This window comes from Aspergillus steynii (assembly GCF_002849105.1).
Source record: "Aspergillus steynii IBT 23096 chromosome Unknown P170scaffold_4, whole genome shotgun sequence".
In the NCBI taxonomy this organism is placed as follows: Eukaryota; Fungi; Ascomycota; class Eurotiomycetes; order Eurotiales; family Aspergillaceae; genus Aspergillus; species Aspergillus steynii.
The window spans coordinates 345079-363614 of record NW_020194401.1 but is presented as its reverse complement, the minus strand read 5'-3'; the positions used below and the strand labels follow the sequence as shown (position 1 = coordinate 363614).

At 52.2% G+C, this 18536-nt stretch overlaps 7 protein-coding genes across 7 annotated transcripts; 3 read left to right on the top strand and 4 right to left on the bottom strand.

Moving 5' to 3' along the window:
* Window positions 1-859: 859 nt before the first annotated feature.
* On the top strand, window positions 860-2384 carry P170DRAFT_494152 (RTA1 domain-containing protein). The gene is made up of 2 exons (XM_024854063.1): window positions 860-1448; window positions 1499-2384. The coding sequence occupies exons 1-2, from the start codon at window positions 1289-1291 to the stop codon at window positions 2164-2166; spliced, it is 828 nt and encodes a 275-aa protein (XP_024704031.1). The 5' UTR covers window positions 860-1288; the 3' UTR covers window positions 2167-2384.
* A 433-nt stretch (window positions 2385-2817) lies between these two features.
* On the top strand, window positions 2818-3890 carry P170DRAFT_446569 (uncharacterized protein; the record flags this gene model as incomplete). The annotated part of the gene is made up of 4 exons (XM_024850808.1): window positions 2818-2915; window positions 2958-3281; window positions 3327-3459; window positions 3513-3890. The coding sequence occupies 4 exons, from the start codon at window positions 2818-2820 to the stop codon at window positions 3888-3890; spliced, it is 933 nt and encodes a 310-aa protein (XP_024704030.1).
* P170DRAFT_383040 (phenylacetaldoxime dehydratase family protein) lies at window positions 3799-5083 on the bottom strand. Its single transcript, XM_024845628.1, has 2 exons — window positions 3938-5083; window positions 3799-3873 (listed from the first exon to the last, which is right to left on the bottom strand). The coding sequence occupies exon 1, from the start codon at window positions 5054-5056 to the stop codon at window positions 3944-3946; it is 1113 nt and encodes a 370-aa protein (XP_024704029.1). The 5' UTR covers window positions 5057-5083; the 3' UTR covers window positions 3799-3873; window positions 3938-3943.
* Window positions 5084-5746: 663 nt separating this feature from the next.
* Window positions 5747-6991, top strand: P170DRAFT_455630 (Zn(II)2Cys6 transcription factor). The gene is made up of 2 exons (XM_024851548.1): window positions 5747-5894; window positions 5960-6991. Exons 1-2 carry the CDS (start codon window positions 5799-5801, stop codon window positions 6950-6952), a joined length of 1089 nt encoding a protein of 362 aa, XP_024704028.1. The 5' UTR covers window positions 5747-5798; the 3' UTR covers window positions 6953-6991.
* A 177-nt stretch (window positions 6992-7168) lies between these two features.
* Window positions 7169-8682, bottom strand: P170DRAFT_356776 (S-adenosyl-L-methionine-dependent methyltransferase; the record flags this gene model as incomplete). The annotated part of the gene is made up of 4 exons (XM_024844175.1): window positions 7169-7334; window positions 7413-7780; window positions 7853-8374; window positions 8467-8682. 4 exons carry the CDS (start codon window positions 8680-8682, stop codon window positions 7169-7171), a joined length of 1272 nt encoding a protein of 423 aa, XP_024704027.1.
* A 595-nt stretch (window positions 8683-9277) lies between these two features.
* P170DRAFT_509457 (FAD-dependent oxidoreductase) lies at window positions 9278-11108 on the bottom strand (the record flags this gene model as incomplete). The annotated part of the gene is made up of 8 exons (XM_024854681.1): window positions 10950-11108; window positions 10289-10887; window positions 10171-10226; window positions 10027-10090; window positions 9878-9977; window positions 9598-9829; window positions 9464-9506; window positions 9278-9398 (listed from the first exon to the last, which is right to left on the bottom strand). Coding segments are annotated over exons 1-8 (1302 nt in total), but the record flags the coding sequence as incomplete, so codon positions are not given.
* Window positions 11109-11441: 333 nt separating this feature from the next.
* P170DRAFT_475068 (type I polyketide synthase) lies at window positions 11442-18142 on the bottom strand (the record flags this gene model as incomplete). Its single annotated transcript, XM_024853217.1, has 8 exons — window positions 11442-11495; window positions 11551-13809; window positions 13870-16250; window positions 16304-16331; window positions 16402-16740; window positions 16798-17463; window positions 17514-17799; window positions 17850-18142. 8 exons carry the CDS (start codon window positions 18140-18142, stop codon window positions 11442-11444), a joined length of 6306 nt encoding a protein of 2101 aa, XP_024704025.1.
* Between the last annotated feature and the right edge of the window lie 394 nt (window positions 18143-18536).

Sequence of the window (18536 nt, the reverse complement as noted above, 5' to 3'; positions counted from 1 at the left end):
AAGGTTTTTTCGCGAGGGTGGTTGGTGTTCATCGAATGTCTCCAAATTTTGATCCATGGTTCTTTCAACTATGAGCAGGCCCGAAATCAAATATACCCATTGACAATAATCATCCGCACAGCTGATGATTTCGACATCCACGCGATAGTGTTCAGTTAATGGCCTTCGTTGCGGAGCTGGCTGAATCGAAAATCAAAAACCGGTAGCTGGTATGGAATTGGTAAGTTGATTGTCTGTGCAACCTAGGGCTCCACATTCCTTTCGTCTGAGACAGTCGATCAACCGCACCAGCATAAAACGAAGGACTCCACATTGCATAGATAGTGCATATCGTGGGAAATATTGACGTCGTTGGAATGAGATGAGAGCGAAAGTTTGAATTGTTTCTATAACAAGACTTGGAGGCTTGGTAGAAAGTGGGGTGGACAGGCAGAGCAAGTGTTTTTAAGTCTGGAGCACGGAGGAATAACGGGGGATCTGCAGATCGCGTATAAAGTGCGAGCAGACAAACACGACTCGTTCTAGCGTCTCTCCAGCGGTGTCTTGCTGACCCAGTAGCAGGATGGCATCTTCGAAACAATTGCAGAATATCGCAAACGAGCATCACTATAGGCCCAACGGACTGTCTGCCGCCGGATGCTAAAATAAGCCTGCCAAAACTGACCAATCGCGTTCAATCATTCCATCAGGTGAAGTGGGCCCTGGTCCAATCCCATAGCCGTCTAAACGACTATACGGGCGTCGTACTCTAAACGACGATGGCAGACTTGGCGGGTCCTTCGGGGGCAGTATCTCCCAATCTGACATCAGTGCAGCTCGAATTATGCATTTTCTCTCCGGAAAGAAAGCTCCCTTTCTTCCTGCCTTGAAACTCGATCGCCTAACGGGACCACAAGCCCTTGGGTTGAGCCGTGATGTCCAATTGCAAGCCCCAAACCAGCACGATGGAGCCAGAACGCGTACATGCCAGGGATCAGTAAACCCCAAAAATATGCATGGTCCATCTAGTTATCACTTTCTTTGTCTTTAGTGCCGGCTACGTATATCTCTGGTCTTCTCCAGGGTCCATAAGACTTGGCAGTTTGGCCGCTCAGGTCTTATAAGATCCACACCCCTCTCTCTCCTCGGAGGCTTATACCAACAACGAACTGTCGCGCCTTTTAATTTCTCATTCTCTGTCTCTTAGCGGTTTTCGATTCCCTTCTAATTGCCTATTTTCACGCCATTCACGTCGTTCACGCCCGCCCACTCAGTCACCAAATCCCCCGCATAGACCACAGATACAGGAATGCCGCTCCCAGAGAACTACAATTACTACCACTTCCACCCCAACAAGGTCATCGGCATCGTCGCAACCGCCCTCTATGGCACCAGCGCCATATTCCACATCGTGCAGCTATGGCGCGCGAGGGCCTGGTACTTTCTATCCCTCCTCACCGGCGCCTTCAGTACGTCCCTACCCAAGCCCCATCCCAACAGCCCATCTAACCAACTCCAGTGATGACCCTCGGCTACATCTTCCGCGTCATGGGCGCCGAAGATCCGACAGCCTTCGGGCCCTTTGTCGCGCAATCGATCTGCATCGTGCTCCCGCCCGCCTTCTACGCCGCCACCATCTACATGACCTACGGCCGCATCGTGAACCACGTCGGCCGCGACGACCTCTCGCTCGTGTCCGCCCGCAAAGTCACCAAGATCTTCCTCTGGGGCGACATCACCGCCATCATCGGCCAGTCGACCGGCGGCGGCCTGACGCCCAACGGCGGCAGCCTGGCCAAGGTCGGCGACGGCATCACCGTGGCGGGTCTCTTCGTGCAGCTCGTCTTCTTCGGCTTCTTCCTCGTCGTGACGATTATTTTCGAGCGCAGGATGCACGCGGAGGCGTTTAAGCGGCCCTACCCGAAGTGGCTGGTCCTGATTTGGGTGCTGTTCTTCGTGTCGGCGCTGATTATCATTCGGTGCATCTTTCGGATCATTGAGTATATTCAGGGCGCGGATGGGTATCTGGCGACGCATGAGGTGTATCTGTATGTCTTTGATACGTTGCCCATGTTTGTCGTCCAGGTTATCTTTCACTTCTGGTATCCGGGTGATATTCTCACGCCGAGAGAGCCGCAGGGGATTCCGTTGACGTCGCAGGGCACGGGGTCGGATGAGACGGCGTAGATTGCACTGGTTTATAGTTTTATTCTTACTTCGTTCTAGGATGACCATGTCTGGGGCTAGGAGACCCAGTGTATAGATCATGAGCAGGGGTTAATGTCTGGCGTTCATTGCGATGATTTTCGGTATTGTTTCAACATTTCAACATGTGAGCGTTCGTTTATTGATTTAGACTTGAGTCAATGTTTTGCAGATCAGACTAGACAGACAGATAGATCGAGCGAATGAATGAATCAGTGATAACTGAACGCACTCTATTTGAGACCGTTCTTATAAAGGAATTAGGCATAGAAACTGCTAGCCACCGTGGCTACATCACTCCAGTGGACCGCTGGCACACAGCAGGAAGAAACAATAAACTAAAGTTATAAGTAATACATACAATTCAGCTCATGCCTATCCAGCCGTCTGAATCTCAGGACTCAGGTAGCAACCAGCTCTATCTCTATAATGATATCATACATGCAACCCTCCTGATTTAGGACTAGTGTAGTCTGAATAACGCTAGGTGCCTGGCCGTCTACCTATCCAGGGGCACATCTCTTTCCGAAAGAATCTAAACCGGAGCAACAAAGGCGATAGGGAATATTTGAGGACTGAAAAGCACCCTTCTATCAAACCGGTAGCTATCACCTCCAAACGCGCCTTGGCGTTATGTCAGTGACGGTTCTCTCGCGGCTTGTTGACCCTGATGTGTTAATTCCGAGGACGGAATATGCCAATGGTAGGGAAGCATATTGCTGTTCTGAACAGTGTGGACATCAAAATTAATCTATGGTAGGTATTGACATGAGCCGATTTACCCCTTGGGTATTCGAACACGCCGAAATCGCGGAGAGAGACTGCACCGAGTCATGGCCGAATGAATGGGGCGACTTCAAGAAAGTTTTCGGGCTTCTCAATTCATACTACACCGAGCTTAATGGGAACAGTCAGAGAGACTTAACACATGATTTGAAAAGAAGCGAGAGAACCAGACTACCCAAGAAAAACTGGAAGGTCTCGAGAAGAGAGTACTTTGAGCATTTCATGAGATCGCAAGGTATGATGCTGCGGGAGCTGGTGGAGACTATTTATCAGAACCTCAAGGATGCGATGCCTCAAGCTCCTCGACTTCAGTGAGTTTCTCAGTCATTATATCTGCTACGACTCTATGCTAATAGCTACGCTAGTTTCCCTGTGTCAAGGTTTGAACAAAAATACGTCATTGGTGGCCAACGGTATATTAGTCGACCGGATGGAGCAGCTATGGTTAGTCCGAAAGAGCGACGTTTGCCAATTATCTCCTTTGCCGGTGTACGTACTCCTGCCATCATCTTGTTTTACAAGTAACCTGATAAATATTTCAGTGGTATGAAGGGCAGACATGGAGCGAGTTTCTGGCAGAAATTCTGAGTATAATGCTGGGACAGCTTGCCAAAAACATCAGAGTGGATTTTCAAGACCAGGAGGTCTTTATCGTCGGATTCTACGGGCGATGTATCTATATTGCCCGCGGATATTTTACAACTGACTTGATCTCGCAGGTTCAACTCCATGGCTATACGGAAGATGAGACTATTGAGATACAGTTCACGCGAGGCTGCAATCTGTCATCGAGGGAAGACTGGCTTGAAGCTATGGATGCTCTGACAGGGCTTCTGCGATACCAATTGAGTGGGAACGCCATGGTAAGCGCGCTGAAGCCTTATTTGCACAACGATGCTAGTCCTAAAGTTTATGGTTAAATAGCTATTACTGGTTTCCAAGGACAGGGTGATTTTTTAGTTCCTACCATGATTTAAGGATTCCTTTCGTTGAAGCTCTCCCGTCCAGACAGAGACGTCAACATACCAGTACCCGGCCAACAACTCACATACTCAAAGAACTGCTGCTCCGGCGTCAAAACCAACACCTCATGATAGAACCTCACCGCCATCTCCTCGCCCATCTCCTTGGCGTATTTCATAAACCCACCGAAGATCCTCAAATGCGTCGGGTGCGACTTGCTCCACGCCTCCAACGAGGCCAGCTCGTCAAAATACCCCAGCCCAAAGGTCCGATCCACGCCGTTGCCCGCAGTATCCGTCACCTGCATGAACCGGTTACTGTAGCACCCCGTCTCTGCGCCGTGATCACGCAGGAAGTTCATCCCATCTGTCAGGGCCGGTTGCAGTTGGTTCAGATACAGCGCGCGCTCCTTCGCCTTTGCCGAGCGCCAGTCTTGTCCGGACCGAATCACAGCGAGGTTCTCCCTCCCAGGGACGCGAATACGCGCGGTCCGAGTATCCGATCTCTTGACACCGTCAGGGGAACGATGCCCCTTTTCGCCCGCCAATTCGTCGGTCTGCGATAGCGGGAGTCGATCGCGCATGCTCCCCCAGTACCCATGCTCGATGAGAGGCTTACTAACCGCTGACCGAATATTCGAGCTCCCCTCATGCATATCCGGGTGCGTAAGGATACTCTCGAAGCGATCGACAGACGGGAAGAAAACTTCCAGGAACCAGCCATGTCGCTGCGTCCTGGGATCTAGGGCCGTCCACCACGCGCGGAATCCGCTCGTCTCAGCCCATTCGTCGTACGTCTGTCTGCTGGGAAAGTACACGATCATGGCGATTGTGTAGGGGCCGGATTTGTCAACCACGGCTGCGGGTTCTTGGAGCGTGGGACGCGCGGATTCAGGCACACGGTCGGATCCAGTGAAGGATGAGATAGTCTGCATGGCAAGGCCGTCGTTGGAATCTGCCGATGCGTACTGTGCGCCCATGATGGCCATTACGAGGTCTTTGACTTTCTCTGGGTATCGCGATGTGAAGAGGGGGTAGGGGGGTGTGTGGTTGGGAGGGACGGTCGCTGGGACTGTGCGGGGTGTTCGCAGATTCTCGGGGATGGATGGTTCTAGTTCAGTCATGTTGGATATTGTTGATCAGTGAGGTTGGGATCAAGGGAAACAGTGAGATTTCTAAGGTATGTGGAAGACGGGGACATGCGATTGATATATGCTTTATAGGTTTTAGTGTGGGATCGCTAGACTTGGTGCAGGGATCAAGTAGCATATCAGGAAACGGGATTTGCAATCTGCTGAGTGTTGATCTGGCCGCGGCATGAGGCATCATGGAATGTAATATGCAGTCTGTACGTTGTCAGTGAGGGGCAGCAGCGGGGAAATACTCGCTATTCCTGCCAAGTCTCTGTTAAGTCATGGTCGATAGGAGATTACTGGTCCAGTTGCTGTGTGCATCAGTGGCTTTTATGAAACGACATGCGAGTAGCCATAGCAAGGGCAGGTGAATGAACAGATTAAAATTGGAAACAGGGTAATTGAAATTAGCTAGTAAATAATTGGTGACTTATTTGTGTATGTGGAAGATACAATCAGGTGGAAACAAGAAGGTACTCGTGGTACGATCGATGTTAGAAATTATAAAAACCCCTAAAAAATATCATATAACCCCAGGAGGTGTATGAACAATTTAAACCTGGAATAAGTAGAATGCAAATATTAAATCCTGCTGTCCGATGATATCACGTGCCCTCGCATCCAGCCGAAGCGATCGCGTTCTTCGTGTCGGAGTTCCTGCGTTGATCACAGCCGCATCGATGCGAAACGCCTTGCGGACTCAAACACCACGGTCGCTCAGACTCGAGGTCTCATGATGCCCTCGGATGAGATGGCATCGTCAAAGGTTCGCAGGGCGCATCGCAAGACGCGAACAGGATGCACTAATTGCAAGAGGCGCCGCATCAAGGTACTAGTGGCTAGTGCCAGCATCATCATCTCTATAGCTCCGTTGGTTTCTGACCTAGATCACAGTGTGATGAACAAAAACCGTCCTGTTCCAAATGCATCCAACGAGGCTTCAGATGCGGATATCTCACCCGCCATCCCGAATGTGACTCCCCCGTGGCTGCAGCGACAGACTCACCCCAACCCCCAGCTCCCACGCATGAGCTCCCCATGAGAGAGCTGCAGCTCCTGCATCACTTCACCACCTCGACGTACGCCACGCTCTCCCCGCGTGGCCACGTCAAGACCATCTGGCGCGTCACGGTGCCCAAACTAGCCTTCTCCAGCGACTGTCTGATGCGCGCCATTCTCGCTCTATCGGCGTTGCACCTCTCGCGACTCGAAGGGGACCTCGACCATCAAGCGCACGCCATCGGCTACTACGACGCGGCCCTCCGCTCCTCCACCCTCGCCATGCTGAACATCTCCCCGGAAACCTGCTCCGCCCTGTACGTCTGCTCCGAGCTGATCTTCATCTTCCACCTCGTCCACCCCTACCTCTCCGGCAACCCACTTCTCTCCCCCAACAACGAAGTCGCACCCTGGCTCGTTCTCCTGCGTGGCATTCGCACCATCGCCGACCCCTTCCGCGACGCTCTCCTCACCGGCGTCCTAGGGCCCATGTTCGGCACCGAGCCCTCAACCCCCGACACAGTGATCATGGACTCGCTCGACACGTTCACCGCGCATCTGCGCAAGACGCACCCCGAAGCTGACTCCGACCTGCACGCCTACCTCGTCGCCATCGAGGAGCTGCGCCGCTGGTCTGCGGGCGTGGACGGCCACGGGTTCCAGTGGGCGGTGTACGTGGACGAGAGCTACATCTCGCTTCTGCGACAGATGAAGCCGGCTGCTCTGGTTATTTTTGCGCATTTTGCGCGCGTGGTTAAAAAGTCGGACTCGAATTACTGGGTGCATGGGTGGGCCGATCGGCTGGTGGGGGTGGTCTATGGGACGTTGGATGAGAGTTATCGGTTGTGGATTCGGCCGGTGTTAGAGGAGATGGGGGTGGCTAGGTAGATTGATTAGAGGTCTTTGTAATATATCCTTGAGGTTGGTTTAATGAGATATGATTCTAGTCCAATCTGCTAGGTTAGAGTAGAATGCAGACACCGACGTCTGCTCTGATAGTTCAACCCGAGTTTACTGCACCGATTCTTACTACATAACCCTTCAAGCCATCAAACATATCACATTCCTCATAACGGTATAGCATAGCAGCCGACAAGAAAACATCTACTGAAACTGAAACTCCAACAGCGACTGAAACGCCCCCGCCTGCGCCCCCGAAGTAACACCGACCAGACGAAACCGCTCACTCGCGCGCCCAAAGATGCGCTCGAAATCAGCCACCGTTCTCTCGCGCGCATTATGTGCCGCCAACATGAACTGATCCTCAATCCTAGCCTTAAATTAGCATCGACTCACTCATCCAACGACCAAAACCCCGATGAACATAGAAAGAAGGAACCAAACTCACAAAATCATCTTCTCCGTCAACCCACCCAGCCTCTTCGCCGGCGGCTCCGGCAAAATCCCCTCGCTGATGAACACGCGACTGCCCTCCCTCAGCGCGGGCACTAACGAGCTAATAATAGCCAGCGAGTCCTCGTCGTTCCAGTCGTGCAGGATATGTCGGAAGATATAAGCGTCCGCGACGACAGGCTGCTCCGTGAAGAAGTTATGCTTCATGAAGCTGACCTGGTTCTGTAGGGCTGTGTCGCCGCTGCTCAGGACTGCCTTGCGGCCCATTTCCAACGCGTCGGCGTTGTTGTCTTGCACGATGAAGGTTGCTGTGGGTGCCAGGGGCGCGATGGTGAGCGCTGTGTGGCCGGAGGAGCCGCCGACCTTTTTCTTTCTGTCAGCTTTTACTCCATAGGGATAAAGTTAAGGGGGTATATAGATAGATAGAGGGCATACATCTACAATAGTCCCCCCCGCCAACGTTCCCCAGTCCCACGCCGCACGCAACCGATCCATCGACCACAGCGGCGTATTCACCCTCCCCATCAAATACTCATGATACTTGCGATTCAGGACCTTATCGGCGGCGAAGAAATCAAACAGGTTCTGATCCGTGCGATACGCCAGGTTGAACGCCGTGTCGGGGAGCTTGTCGCCGACGCCGGCGCCGTCGCGCTCGACGACCATCTTATCGGGGATCTTCATGAGGATGGCGCCGAGGAACTCGGTGAAGTGCACGATGTTGCGCAGGTGGGGGGTAGTGGCCAGGGCTCGTGAGGCTGGCGAGTGCGCGATTTCGTAGGGCGCGGGCTCGGTGAAGACGCCGTTGGAGATGGCGAAGCGGGTGGCGCGGTAGAGGATGTCTTCGGGGAGGTTGGTGAGGGTGGAGAGCGCGGGGATGGAGATTGAGGAGGTGAGAGGGACGTGTTGGGGGACTTCGAAGCGAGTGAGGAGGTCGATGTTGGATGTATCTGCGGCCTGGGGTTTGTTAGTGGTGAGGTGAGGTGGTGAAGTTAGGGCTCGCGATGTATGGATGCTTGTATGTATGGATAGGTGATGGATGAACTCACCGACCAGGCAAGGCCGAGGACGTGGTCTGTTGGTCCCGATGCCAGATACAACAGGTCCTTTGCGGCCCGGATGAGTTCATTGCGTACGGCCAGAGGAGCAACGCTGGTTAACTGGGCGCTGGTGTCCAGCGTGGCCTCGAAGCCATGCTCTTTGGCGATGGCGGCCAACTCGGCCGATTTGGCCTGGATGGTAGATGCTAGAGACTCAAGCGACATGTTAGACGGCTTCCAGTACTGTTGATAAGCCGAGTTAGAATTTCAGGCTCTTGCGTACTTTTTGTTCCCTAATGCTCGCTTCATCCTGGAAGATAAACCCATATCTTCAATCGCATATCGGAAAAGACGGGGACAACTCCCAACTCCAACTCCCGATAGCCACACGTTATGACAGGGAAAGATGTCGCGAGGGGGCAAATGACCGATTGGTCGGTTATTCCTGCCCGGTGAGTTGTTTCGAAACGGGGGTTAATAAAGGCCTGCGATAACACTAATTAATGCAGCAACTAGTGGCAAGGATTGCGCCGGACTGCGACGGCGGTGGCGCCGATCCCTGTCCTTACGATCCTGACGGAACAGTCACATTTAGGGGCCAAGGGAATTTATTTCCGCTAATATGACCCTGCAGAATGTCGATCGCGTCGTTTTCCCTCTTTTCTTTTTCCGCTTTGGATACGGGTTTCAGTTCAGAGGTCTGAGGGAGACCGTTGCATTATCGACGAGCCCTATAGACCTTCTGACTTCATCACAAGTCACCTCGCTATGCCACCTCGCATTCGTAAACTTTGTCTATCGGCGCATCTCAAGCTGCTACCTCCTGTCCGTAAGCCGCATAGTTCGCGGCATCGGCCCTCTCATCCAGCGGACGTGTCTCCGGCACCACCAGCGCCTCGTGATCGCGTAGAGCCTCGCGGCATTTCTCAAAGACGTCGAAACTACTGTCGTCAGCAAGCCACCAATATCGCAATTAATTCAACGGGGCACAATGCATGGATCTCACCCGAAATCATGCGCCAATCGCTCCGCAAACGTCTGCGGCACATCTGTCATCATCAGTCAGCTTTTTGTCATGCCCAATGTAACATAGCAAGTAGCATAGATAGGGTAAAGGATAGAAGGATTCGTTGTACTCACCCGCCCCAGGTGGATCCGCGTACCGTCGCAGCTCCGTCTGAATCTCACCCTCCTTGCCGACTCGCACGCTGGACATCAACTGCGTGCGTGCGACGCGGAGCCGGCGCACTTTTTCGAAAAGTGCGATCCGTGTGGCGATCTCGTCGGCGGAATGCACTCCGTCGAAGAGACAGCCTAGGGCCCCGGCGTCTTCGAGGGCTTGGTTGGCGCCTTGGCCGCTGAAGGGGAGCATCTGTAGGAGTTAGTGTGTACCTCGTGTTTGGCTTGGGGAGGGACGCACTGGGTGTGCGGCGTCCCCGATGAGGAGGATTTTACCCCGATTCCAGCGAGGGACGGGGGCGAAGATGTTCAACGGCCAGATGGTTACTTTGGGCGCTTGACTGGGCTGTGTTAGCTACTGGACCTGGGTAGAGATCAGAGGATAGATACCTGATAACGTGTACCAAACTGGGATGGAAATGCCCGAAACGCTGCACCATCATGGCCTTGTAGTCTGTTCACGTTAGCATACCATATCTCTTCATATCCATAACCCATGAAACCAAGATAGAAAGATAGAGAGAAGGAACAAACCATCCGCCTCACTCCCAAACCGATTATGAATCCCCACGAAATTCTGCATCTCCCCACTACCATAATCAGCCCATCCCATTCCAACCCTATTTGCAAGAAAAGCAAGGGGAATACATACTTCTGACAATCATACCAAACCATATGCTCCATGGTCTCTCCATCCCTCGTATCCGCCAACACAGAAGGCCCATACCCCTTAACCCTCACCAGCTGCTGAAACGATTCATCGCGCACCAACACCTCCGTCGGCACCTGGAACCGAAACGCACTGAACCCCGTCCGCGCCGGACTCTCGACCTCATCTCCCAGCACAACGCTCTTCAACACAGAATGCAGCCCATCTGCCGCGACTACAAGGTCCACCTTCACCTCCTCCCCTCCATCAAACCGTAAAACCCCATCCTGCGGATCCGCCGAAACAACCCTCCGCCCAATATGAACATTGACACCTTTCCCCTTCGCAACGCGATACAACTCAGCGTGCAAATCCGCGCGCTGCATCGTGTACAACGGGGCACCGAACCGCTCCTCTGCGTCTGAGAGATCGACGCCCGCGACGTGGCTGAAAGTCGGCCCGTCGCGCAGCTCGAAGACGGATTTGGGTTTTGCGCGTGCGTTCTCGAAGTTGAAGGGGAGGGTTTGGAGGATGCGGATGCCGTTCGGGGCGACGACGAGCGCGGCGCCGAGTTCGCTGAGGAAGGAGGATTTCTCGAAGACCTTTTCCCCTTCTGTTAGGTTTGGGTCATGGGGAAGGGGACTGGTGGAAGGAAGGGGAGTACCTCGACGTGGTGGCCTGCGTTGCGGAGGGCTGTGGCGGCGCTGAGACCGCCGATTCCTGCGCCGACGATGGCGATGGTGAGAGGCATTTCTGAGGTGGGTTATTTGTATAGTTCCTTGTTACTAGTGAGTCAGGGAGAAAGTTATGGTGCGGATTGGAGAAAAAGGGTGGGTTGTGAAGTTCACGGGAATCGGCACGTCTTATATCCTGTCAAGGTCATCCTTAATTTAATCGCCGACTAGTCTGTTATGCTGGCGTGGTCTGATTCTAAACTAGACTGCTCGGCCCGATGCCGATGGTTGCATTGCTTGTATCTAAGTACATCTCGACTTTCATGCGTGATAGGTCGACTGAGCTCCCAATTGAGCTACCTAGGTAGAAAGGTAAATGATGTTGTCTTTTTACGGTTTTAATCCAAGGTCATATCATAGCATGAGTCCAAAATATTTGACAAAAATTCCAGCTTCCTAGACATCATCTTGTGTCACCAACTCTAACCAAGCCAGTCCTGGATAGATTGCGCAATCGCCGCTCCCACGTTTGTAGTCTGTAGAACATCATCGTTAGATTTATGCACAGCAAGGAAGCATAGCAAAACTCACCTGTGGCGCCTGCATCATGCTGAAATGACTCCCCGGCACTGTCTGAATTGTAATACTTCCCGCCGGGATCAAAGCATCCCAGCCCTGGGTATCAAGTGAACCTCCTCGCTTGACCAACCACTCCACGATCTTCTGATCATAGTCCAGATCAACTGATGTGATATCCAGCTCTTTTTCTAATCCATCTTTCGCCCAAATGAGCGTCGTCGGAATCCCTTGACCCAACGGCCCTGGACAATACCGCTTCACCGCTCGAATCGTCCGCTCAAAATTCTCGATCACCCCGGCACTCATGACTCCCGTCCCGGCGATTAAATCCAAGATCTCGCGTGGCATGGCATCAAATACCAACCGACAGGGCGAGTCAATCAGAAGCAGCCCCGCAACCTGCTCACCTGCTTCCAGCACCTGTCTCGCCGCTTCGAAAGCAAACATTCCGCCTGCCGACCACCCGCCGAGCAGATACGGCCCGCGAGGCTGCCGGGCCCGCACCGCCCGGAGCATTTCCGCCGCGAGCGACTCAATGGTAGCTAGGTGACTGTTGGCCGAGTTTAGCAACGGGCTGTTCAATCCGCAGACGCGGGTGTTGGGCGAAATCGGCGGGATCCGGGCATACGCAGTGGCGAGCCCGCTTCCGTCCGGAAACAAGAAGAGGGTTTGAACTGCGGAGGCTGCATCTTGGAGGATGATCGAGGGAGGGAATGGGAGAGAAGAAGGGCTTTTCTTACTCGTTTTCTGCGGGATCTTGGGCGAAGAGCAAGCTGGCTTCGGTGCCGCGCCGAATTGAACGCTCAGGGCATTGTGGATGTCTTTTGTCGAAGACAGGTCGCCGAAGAAGTCGGTGGGAACATGGACTCCGAGAGTTTCTAACGCAGCCGTGATTGATATAGCCATCATCGAGTCAAGACCAAGAACTGATAGGTCGTCGGTGGAGCGGACCTCTTGGACATCGACGCCGATCTCGTCCGCGATAATGGTGTACACTTCTAGAAGGCGGGCGTCGACAGAATGACGGTCTGATTCGTCCTTGTATTCGCTGAGAGGTGGTGGAGTTGCTGGTCCAGGACTAGCAGAGCCAGGGGTCGGAGCGCCAGTTGTTTGATCCCGCAAGATGCTCTGCACGTAGTCCTGCATCTCGCCGAACGTAGGGAAATCAGTGAACAACGAGGCCGGGAGCTGAATCTCAAGCGAGCCCTGAAGCTGCGACAAGATTGTCATCGAGAGAAGTGAGTCAACACCTAACTCATTGAACCTGCTATCATCAGAGAGCTCATTCGTCGAGATGCCAATCTGCGACGCAATCAATGCTTTCAGGTCAGGCATTCTCGGCTCATTCACCTCCTCCTTGAAGCTCAAATTCTTGGACGTAAGGTAATCGACATTCTTCGCTTTCGGTTCAATGCGCGCCGACTGTTTTGAATTCGTCGCACTGGTTGAGCTGGATGAGAGGATTTTATCAATCAACGCTCGCGGAATCCTCTTGAACTTCACGTCCCCACAGCTAGCGACCATCCGGTCGCCCTGGAAAACAGATACATCACCCGCAAACACACCACTGTCCCCAGGGATCATTCGCACATGCGCTCGGTACGGCAAATCCGGACGGATTTCCTCCGCGATCTGGTAAGTGTCAATGCCATGGGAAATGTAGGTAAATTCGCGTGGATTGACAGTCCCGATGGCATTCATCACGAAGCCGGCAATCTGCGCAAGATTGTCCAGCCAGAGCGGGGAGCAGAAGAATGTTCCAGCATCGCTACCCTTATACAGCGACAATGAGACGACTGCTTCTAGCTTCTCTGAATCAACAATGACCTCTTGCATGCCGTGATACTTCGTGTCGTAGTCAACAACTGTCGAGAACAGCTTATACACCATCTCGTGAGAAATGCGACTTGTGATGCCTCTGGCTACACCTCTTTCGAGGTCACTCATTCGTTCCAGAACGAGATATGCGTGCTTGTTCCAAGTTCGCAGCCATACTTGCGCATCTCCAAACTCAACGTGGCAGGTCGCGTTATTATCCACTTCGTCAGTTTGCGAATTATACATGCCAACTTGTATATCGACACGGCCGGATCTCAGATCTGCCTGCCCCGAAATGCGCAAGAGCTTTGGTTGATTCGGTCGCTCGACTGGCATTGTTACAGGCTTCATCATATGCAGGTCGACGACATTCATGCCAGAGACTGGACCATCGAACTCGAACCTCTCGCGGAAGTAATTTGCCACAGTCAAGGCGATATCTGAGAAAACACCCTAACGTTAAAAAGCATTAGCCCTGTATACGCGCCCAGAAGAAGGTTAGGATATACTCACCGACGGGCACAGCGCCACGCCATTCAGCACATGTCCTGCAATCAAAGAATGAAGAGCTGGATCTGCGAGATCCGACTCAAACACAGCGGAGGCCTGTTTGCTCTCAACTTCCATTGTAGAAAGAACTCGTTGCACGGTGGTCGTCAACGGCTTTGCTGGTTGATCCACATGGGCATTTTTGTCCGCATTCCGTTGCAATAGCCAGTTACCCTTGTAATCAATCCAATACTTCTTTTCGTCGAACGCGTAAGTAGGGAGGTTCAATAGCCTCGGGTGATCCGCGAACCCATTGTGATACTCATTCCAGTCAATTTCATACCCTCTGTTGTTCAGCGACGCCAGCGTCTTGCACGTTGTGGCGAACGGTTCTTCTTTCCGTCGAAGAGTCGGAAGCAGGCGTTCAGGGGAGCCCAGTGTCACTCCGATCATCCCGAGGCATACTGGATGAGGGCCGAGTTCGAGGAACACTGACTCTGGTCGCACAATTCCCTTTGCTTGTCCCGCTTCCAGAGCACCCACAAAATTGACTGGCTTTCGGGCATGGAAGGCAAAATACCCTGGCGTGAAGTGGTCTGATCCCGTAACTTCTTCTCCCAGTAAGGTTGACAGGACGGGAATTCGCGGGTAGCAAAAGGTAATGTGTCTCGCTGCAGCTTTGTAAGACGCCAATATTGGCTCGACCTGCGCGGAATGGAATGCGTAAGGCACATTGAGCATAGTACACGTTATACCATTCGCTTTCAAGTGTCTCTCTGCGTCCTGAATTGAAGCACCGGGGCCACTCAAAACCACATCCCGGGGACTATTGAAACAAGAGATCTCTAAATCTTTCATCTGGTCTTGCAAGGCACTGTGGACACTTTCCGCTGACAGATTAACAGCCAGCATAGCATGTGTATCACTGGTACAGAGTGACTCCAACAGAGAGGCACGTGTACCAACCAGGTACAACGTGTCGTTGGCGGACAAAACTCCCGCTGCATACAAGGCTGCGTATTCTCCAAGACTGTGCCCGATCACTGTGGAGGGTGAGATATTCCACGACGACCAAAGCTTGAAGAGAGTCATTTGAATCGCCACATGACAAATTTGAGTTTGCACTGGTGAGATATCATTCATTTTTCCTGTACCATTGACCACATCGCCAATGAAAGGGGGAAATCCTTGCTCTGTAGCAATACGTTCGAAGCGAGCGAGCTCCGTCCTGAAGAGTGTATTGTGCTCAAAGAATTGCTTCCCAATTCCGTGGTAGAGACTGCCTTGACCGGTAAAAACAAATACGAGATTGGGTGTTTTTGAGGATGATCCGAAGTCTTGCCTTTCAATTATGGGCCCTAATTGCGCCTTGACCTGGTCAATAGCAGAGGCCACAATAGAAACCCGGAGCGGGTGTTGCACTCTTCGTGCTGTTGTCGAATATGCCAGGTCAAGTAGACTTGTCTGCGGATTCCTTTCGAGATAAGCAGCCACATTCCTCAAGTTCCCGATAAGTGATGTTGCTGATTTCGCCGTGATGCTGACCAAGTGTTCACGCTCGATGGGCTTACTTATCTCCAACACCGAAGATCCCTCTTCAAGTAGTAAGCTTGAATTAGTACCTGCGGCGCCAAAATTATTGATAAGAATCTTTCGTTTGCGACCAGCCCGAACAGAGAATGGAACCAAATCATCAGCAATCCTCACTCTTCGCTCATTCAACGCCGGGAACTTCCGGTTAAGTCGTCCGCTTTGAACGCCGACGTGAGGCGGAATGTTCTCTTTCTGAAACAGCAACAGCGCTTTTATCAAGGCTGAAATACCGGAAGCCGACTCCCCATGTCCAATATTTGCCTTCAATGAGCCAACATACAATGGCCGATCTGCAGGTCGGCGAGGGCTCTCCGGTGCCAACACATTTGTAACGGATGTCATCTCCACAGAATCACCCAGCTGGGTTCCCGTCCCGTGGAGTTCCGCATAGTCTATATCGAAAGGATGCACGGCTGCCTGGCGCAGGACCTTCCGGAAAAGAGTCTCCTGCGCCCCCGCATGAGGTTGTGTGATTGATGCAGCGTACGCGGAATAGTTCGCGCCGCCAGCCAGGATGACGCCAAGGATATTGTCATTGTCTGCCTGAGCAGCGTCGAGTCTCTTCAGAACAACGCTTGCAACGGTCTCACCTCGACAGTAACCGTCCGCTTCGTCGTCGAAGGTCTTGCAGGGTCCGTTGTCGGACGTGAAATGTCCTCGAGCAAGGCCATTGTACATATCGGGACTGTTGAGAAGCATCATTCCGCCAACTACGGCGGTGTCGCATTCGTTGCTCCAGATCGAGGTGCAGGCAAGGTTGAGTGCTGTTGCACTTGATGAACAGGCAGTGTCGACGCTGAGACAGGGTCCTCCTGGAAGCAGCATAAGAAAGCGTTTTTGACTGGAAGTCAATGGGGAAACTCACCAAGTTGGTTTGCTCGTGAGACGCGTCCCTTAGTTTTGATTAGCAAAAAATAATCAAGCGGAAACCGGGCAGCCAAAGAATTAGATGAGTAGACTTACAGGCCCAAAGGCCCTCACAACACCCGACACATAATACGTATCGATATCCTGAACAATATTCACATCTTTATAGTCATCCGTCGTCTGACCATAGAAGCTCCCGACCCGCTCCAAACGGGTAGACGGCGTTCGGCCCGGCACATAGCCTGCCATTTCCAAAGCCTCGTAGGCCGTTACCAGGGCCAGTCTCTGCTGCGGGTCCGTCTGCATCGCTTCTCTGGGTGACATGTTGAAGAAGCGGGCATCAAACATGCCGGGACTTTTCATGAAGTTACCGTACATCGATGCGCCTTTGTCGCTCGAAAGATGCGTTGCGGGGTCGAATCTGTCGTTTGGGATCTTTGGGTCGTTTCATTAGTATGAAGATTTGTGCAAACATAAGCAGGCCTGACTCACCACTTTGTGGCAGTCAATACCATCTGCAAGAAGCCTCCACAACTCTTCTACACTGTCTGCATCGGGGAACCTGCCTGCCATCCCGACGATCGCAATGGGGGTATTTAGTGGCTCTCCACTATGGCTCGTTGTAGAGTGGGTGCTCATGTCTGCTAGCAAAATCTCTACATCGGCCCCAGCGCTAATAGCAGCGACCAGTGACTTCTGAGAGTGAAGAGGGCCAAAGCATTGGGTGTTCCATTTGGTGTGGCCAATAGAATGCACACTGGAAATCGCCCCCTCGATGATGTTGCTCCATTCGATTGGCTTAATCAGAATATCCTCAAGCACAGCGTTCAATAGACCTCGACGACTGGTCACCGGAATACTGGAGCCGGAGCTTGTTGACAGCATTTCCGGTTGCTCTTTGTGCCAGGTCTCGGTGCTGTATGCATATTTAATTGAGCATGAACTGTCCATAAGCTCAAGCACGTCCTTTTCTGTGTAAAGATGCGAAGCATGATATGGTGCATAGATGGCGACAGGGCGTCCGGAGAGGTTTGAGCTAACCTCTTTCAGGTTGATCAAAGCTTGCTTTAGTCTGGCCAGTGTAGTTGGTGGTCCTTGTATCGTTGTGGTATTCTCAAAGCTTGCAGAGACATATGCTTGCTTCCTGTGAGGAATTCCCTGTCCATCGGTCAACTTCCATTGGGTCAGGAAGCCACGCAACAACATACCAAAGCTTCCGGCGATAAATCCAGAAGCTGCTTCTCGATAATTTTGTTCTCCACAGTAAGAGCCCACGAGGCTCCATCAGTATCATATTCCAGGTCATTTCGGACCGTAAAAACCAAGCTACCCAGGTTCAATGCGAGTCGAACAGCCTCGACCGCAAGAGGAATAAGCTCGAGTAAATTCGATGACAGGCTGATAACCGAGGCAGATATTTGTCCAACACATAGTCCAATGTACACTGTGCTGTGTGGGCTAGGGTAGTCGGCGTGAGGATGTGTTTCGTACCAGCTTTACTATAGTTAGCCAAGGATGATCTGGGCTTACAACAGACCACTCACGATATAAACTGGCCTAATTGCGCAATCAGGAGGAGGGCTGGCGACAGCACCCGAAGACTCGATGATTTCCCATGTTGAGGATCTGTAAAGTCATACAGCTCTGTAAATCTCCTAGCATCTTGACGCACGTGCAGTGGAAGGTGTTCGACGCTATCTCGAAGCACATTCTTTGACAACGTAAGAAATCTGGAGAGAAGTGTATCCTTGCGCTCGGACTCCAGCAGCTGTGACAGAGCCGAGATGACAGACGTTGAGGTGTCTCCGAAGAAGAGAATAGTTCCGGGACGCTCCATTGTGTTAAACAGTGGTGTTCTTTGTGAAAGATAGTGTAGAAAAGACAGAGGGGAGCGGTGTGTGGCCAAGTCGAAATCTTTATGTACTTTTATCTTCCTGGGTTGGTTCGACCTATACCACCGTTTCATATCAGATTGATATGCCAGGGTATGAACGGAGCTTACCCAATGGGGTCATATTTTCTTTCTTTTTCGATGACGCCTTCATCCATCCGCTGTATCCACTCGCATCCTGAATCCTCATCGTATCTCTGCCGCTACGGAGTAATCCGTAATCTGCATCCCGATGCGTTTTGAGTGCAATCTGAGTCAGCCAATCCTTCGGGCGTTTTCACCTTAATTGCGCTTGCGAAGAATTAAAGGGATCGATGATAGCCCCCGTTATACCAGTGCA

Bases quoted from the DNA above. Each gene is read 5' to 3' on its own strand.
- P170DRAFT_494152 (XM_024854063.1), top strand. From the start codon at position 1,289: ATGCCGCTCCCAGAGAACTACAATTACTACCACTTCCACCCCAACAAG. The intron at 1,449-1,498 runs GTACGTCCCTAC...AACCAACTCCAG, and splicing joins CCTCCTCACCGGCGCCTTCA to TGATGACCCTCGGCTACATC.
- P170DRAFT_383040 (XM_024845628.1), bottom strand. From the start codon at position 5,056: ATGACTGAACTAGAACCATCCATCCCCGAGAATCTGCGAACACCCCGC.
- P170DRAFT_455630 (XM_024851548.1), top strand. From the start codon at position 5,799: ATGATGCCCTCGGATGAGATGGCATCGTCAAAGGTTCGCAGGGCGCAT. The intron at 5,895-5,959 runs GTACTAGTGGCT...CCTAGATCACAG, and splicing joins GCAAGAGGCGCCGCATCAAG to TGTGATGAACAAAAACCGTC.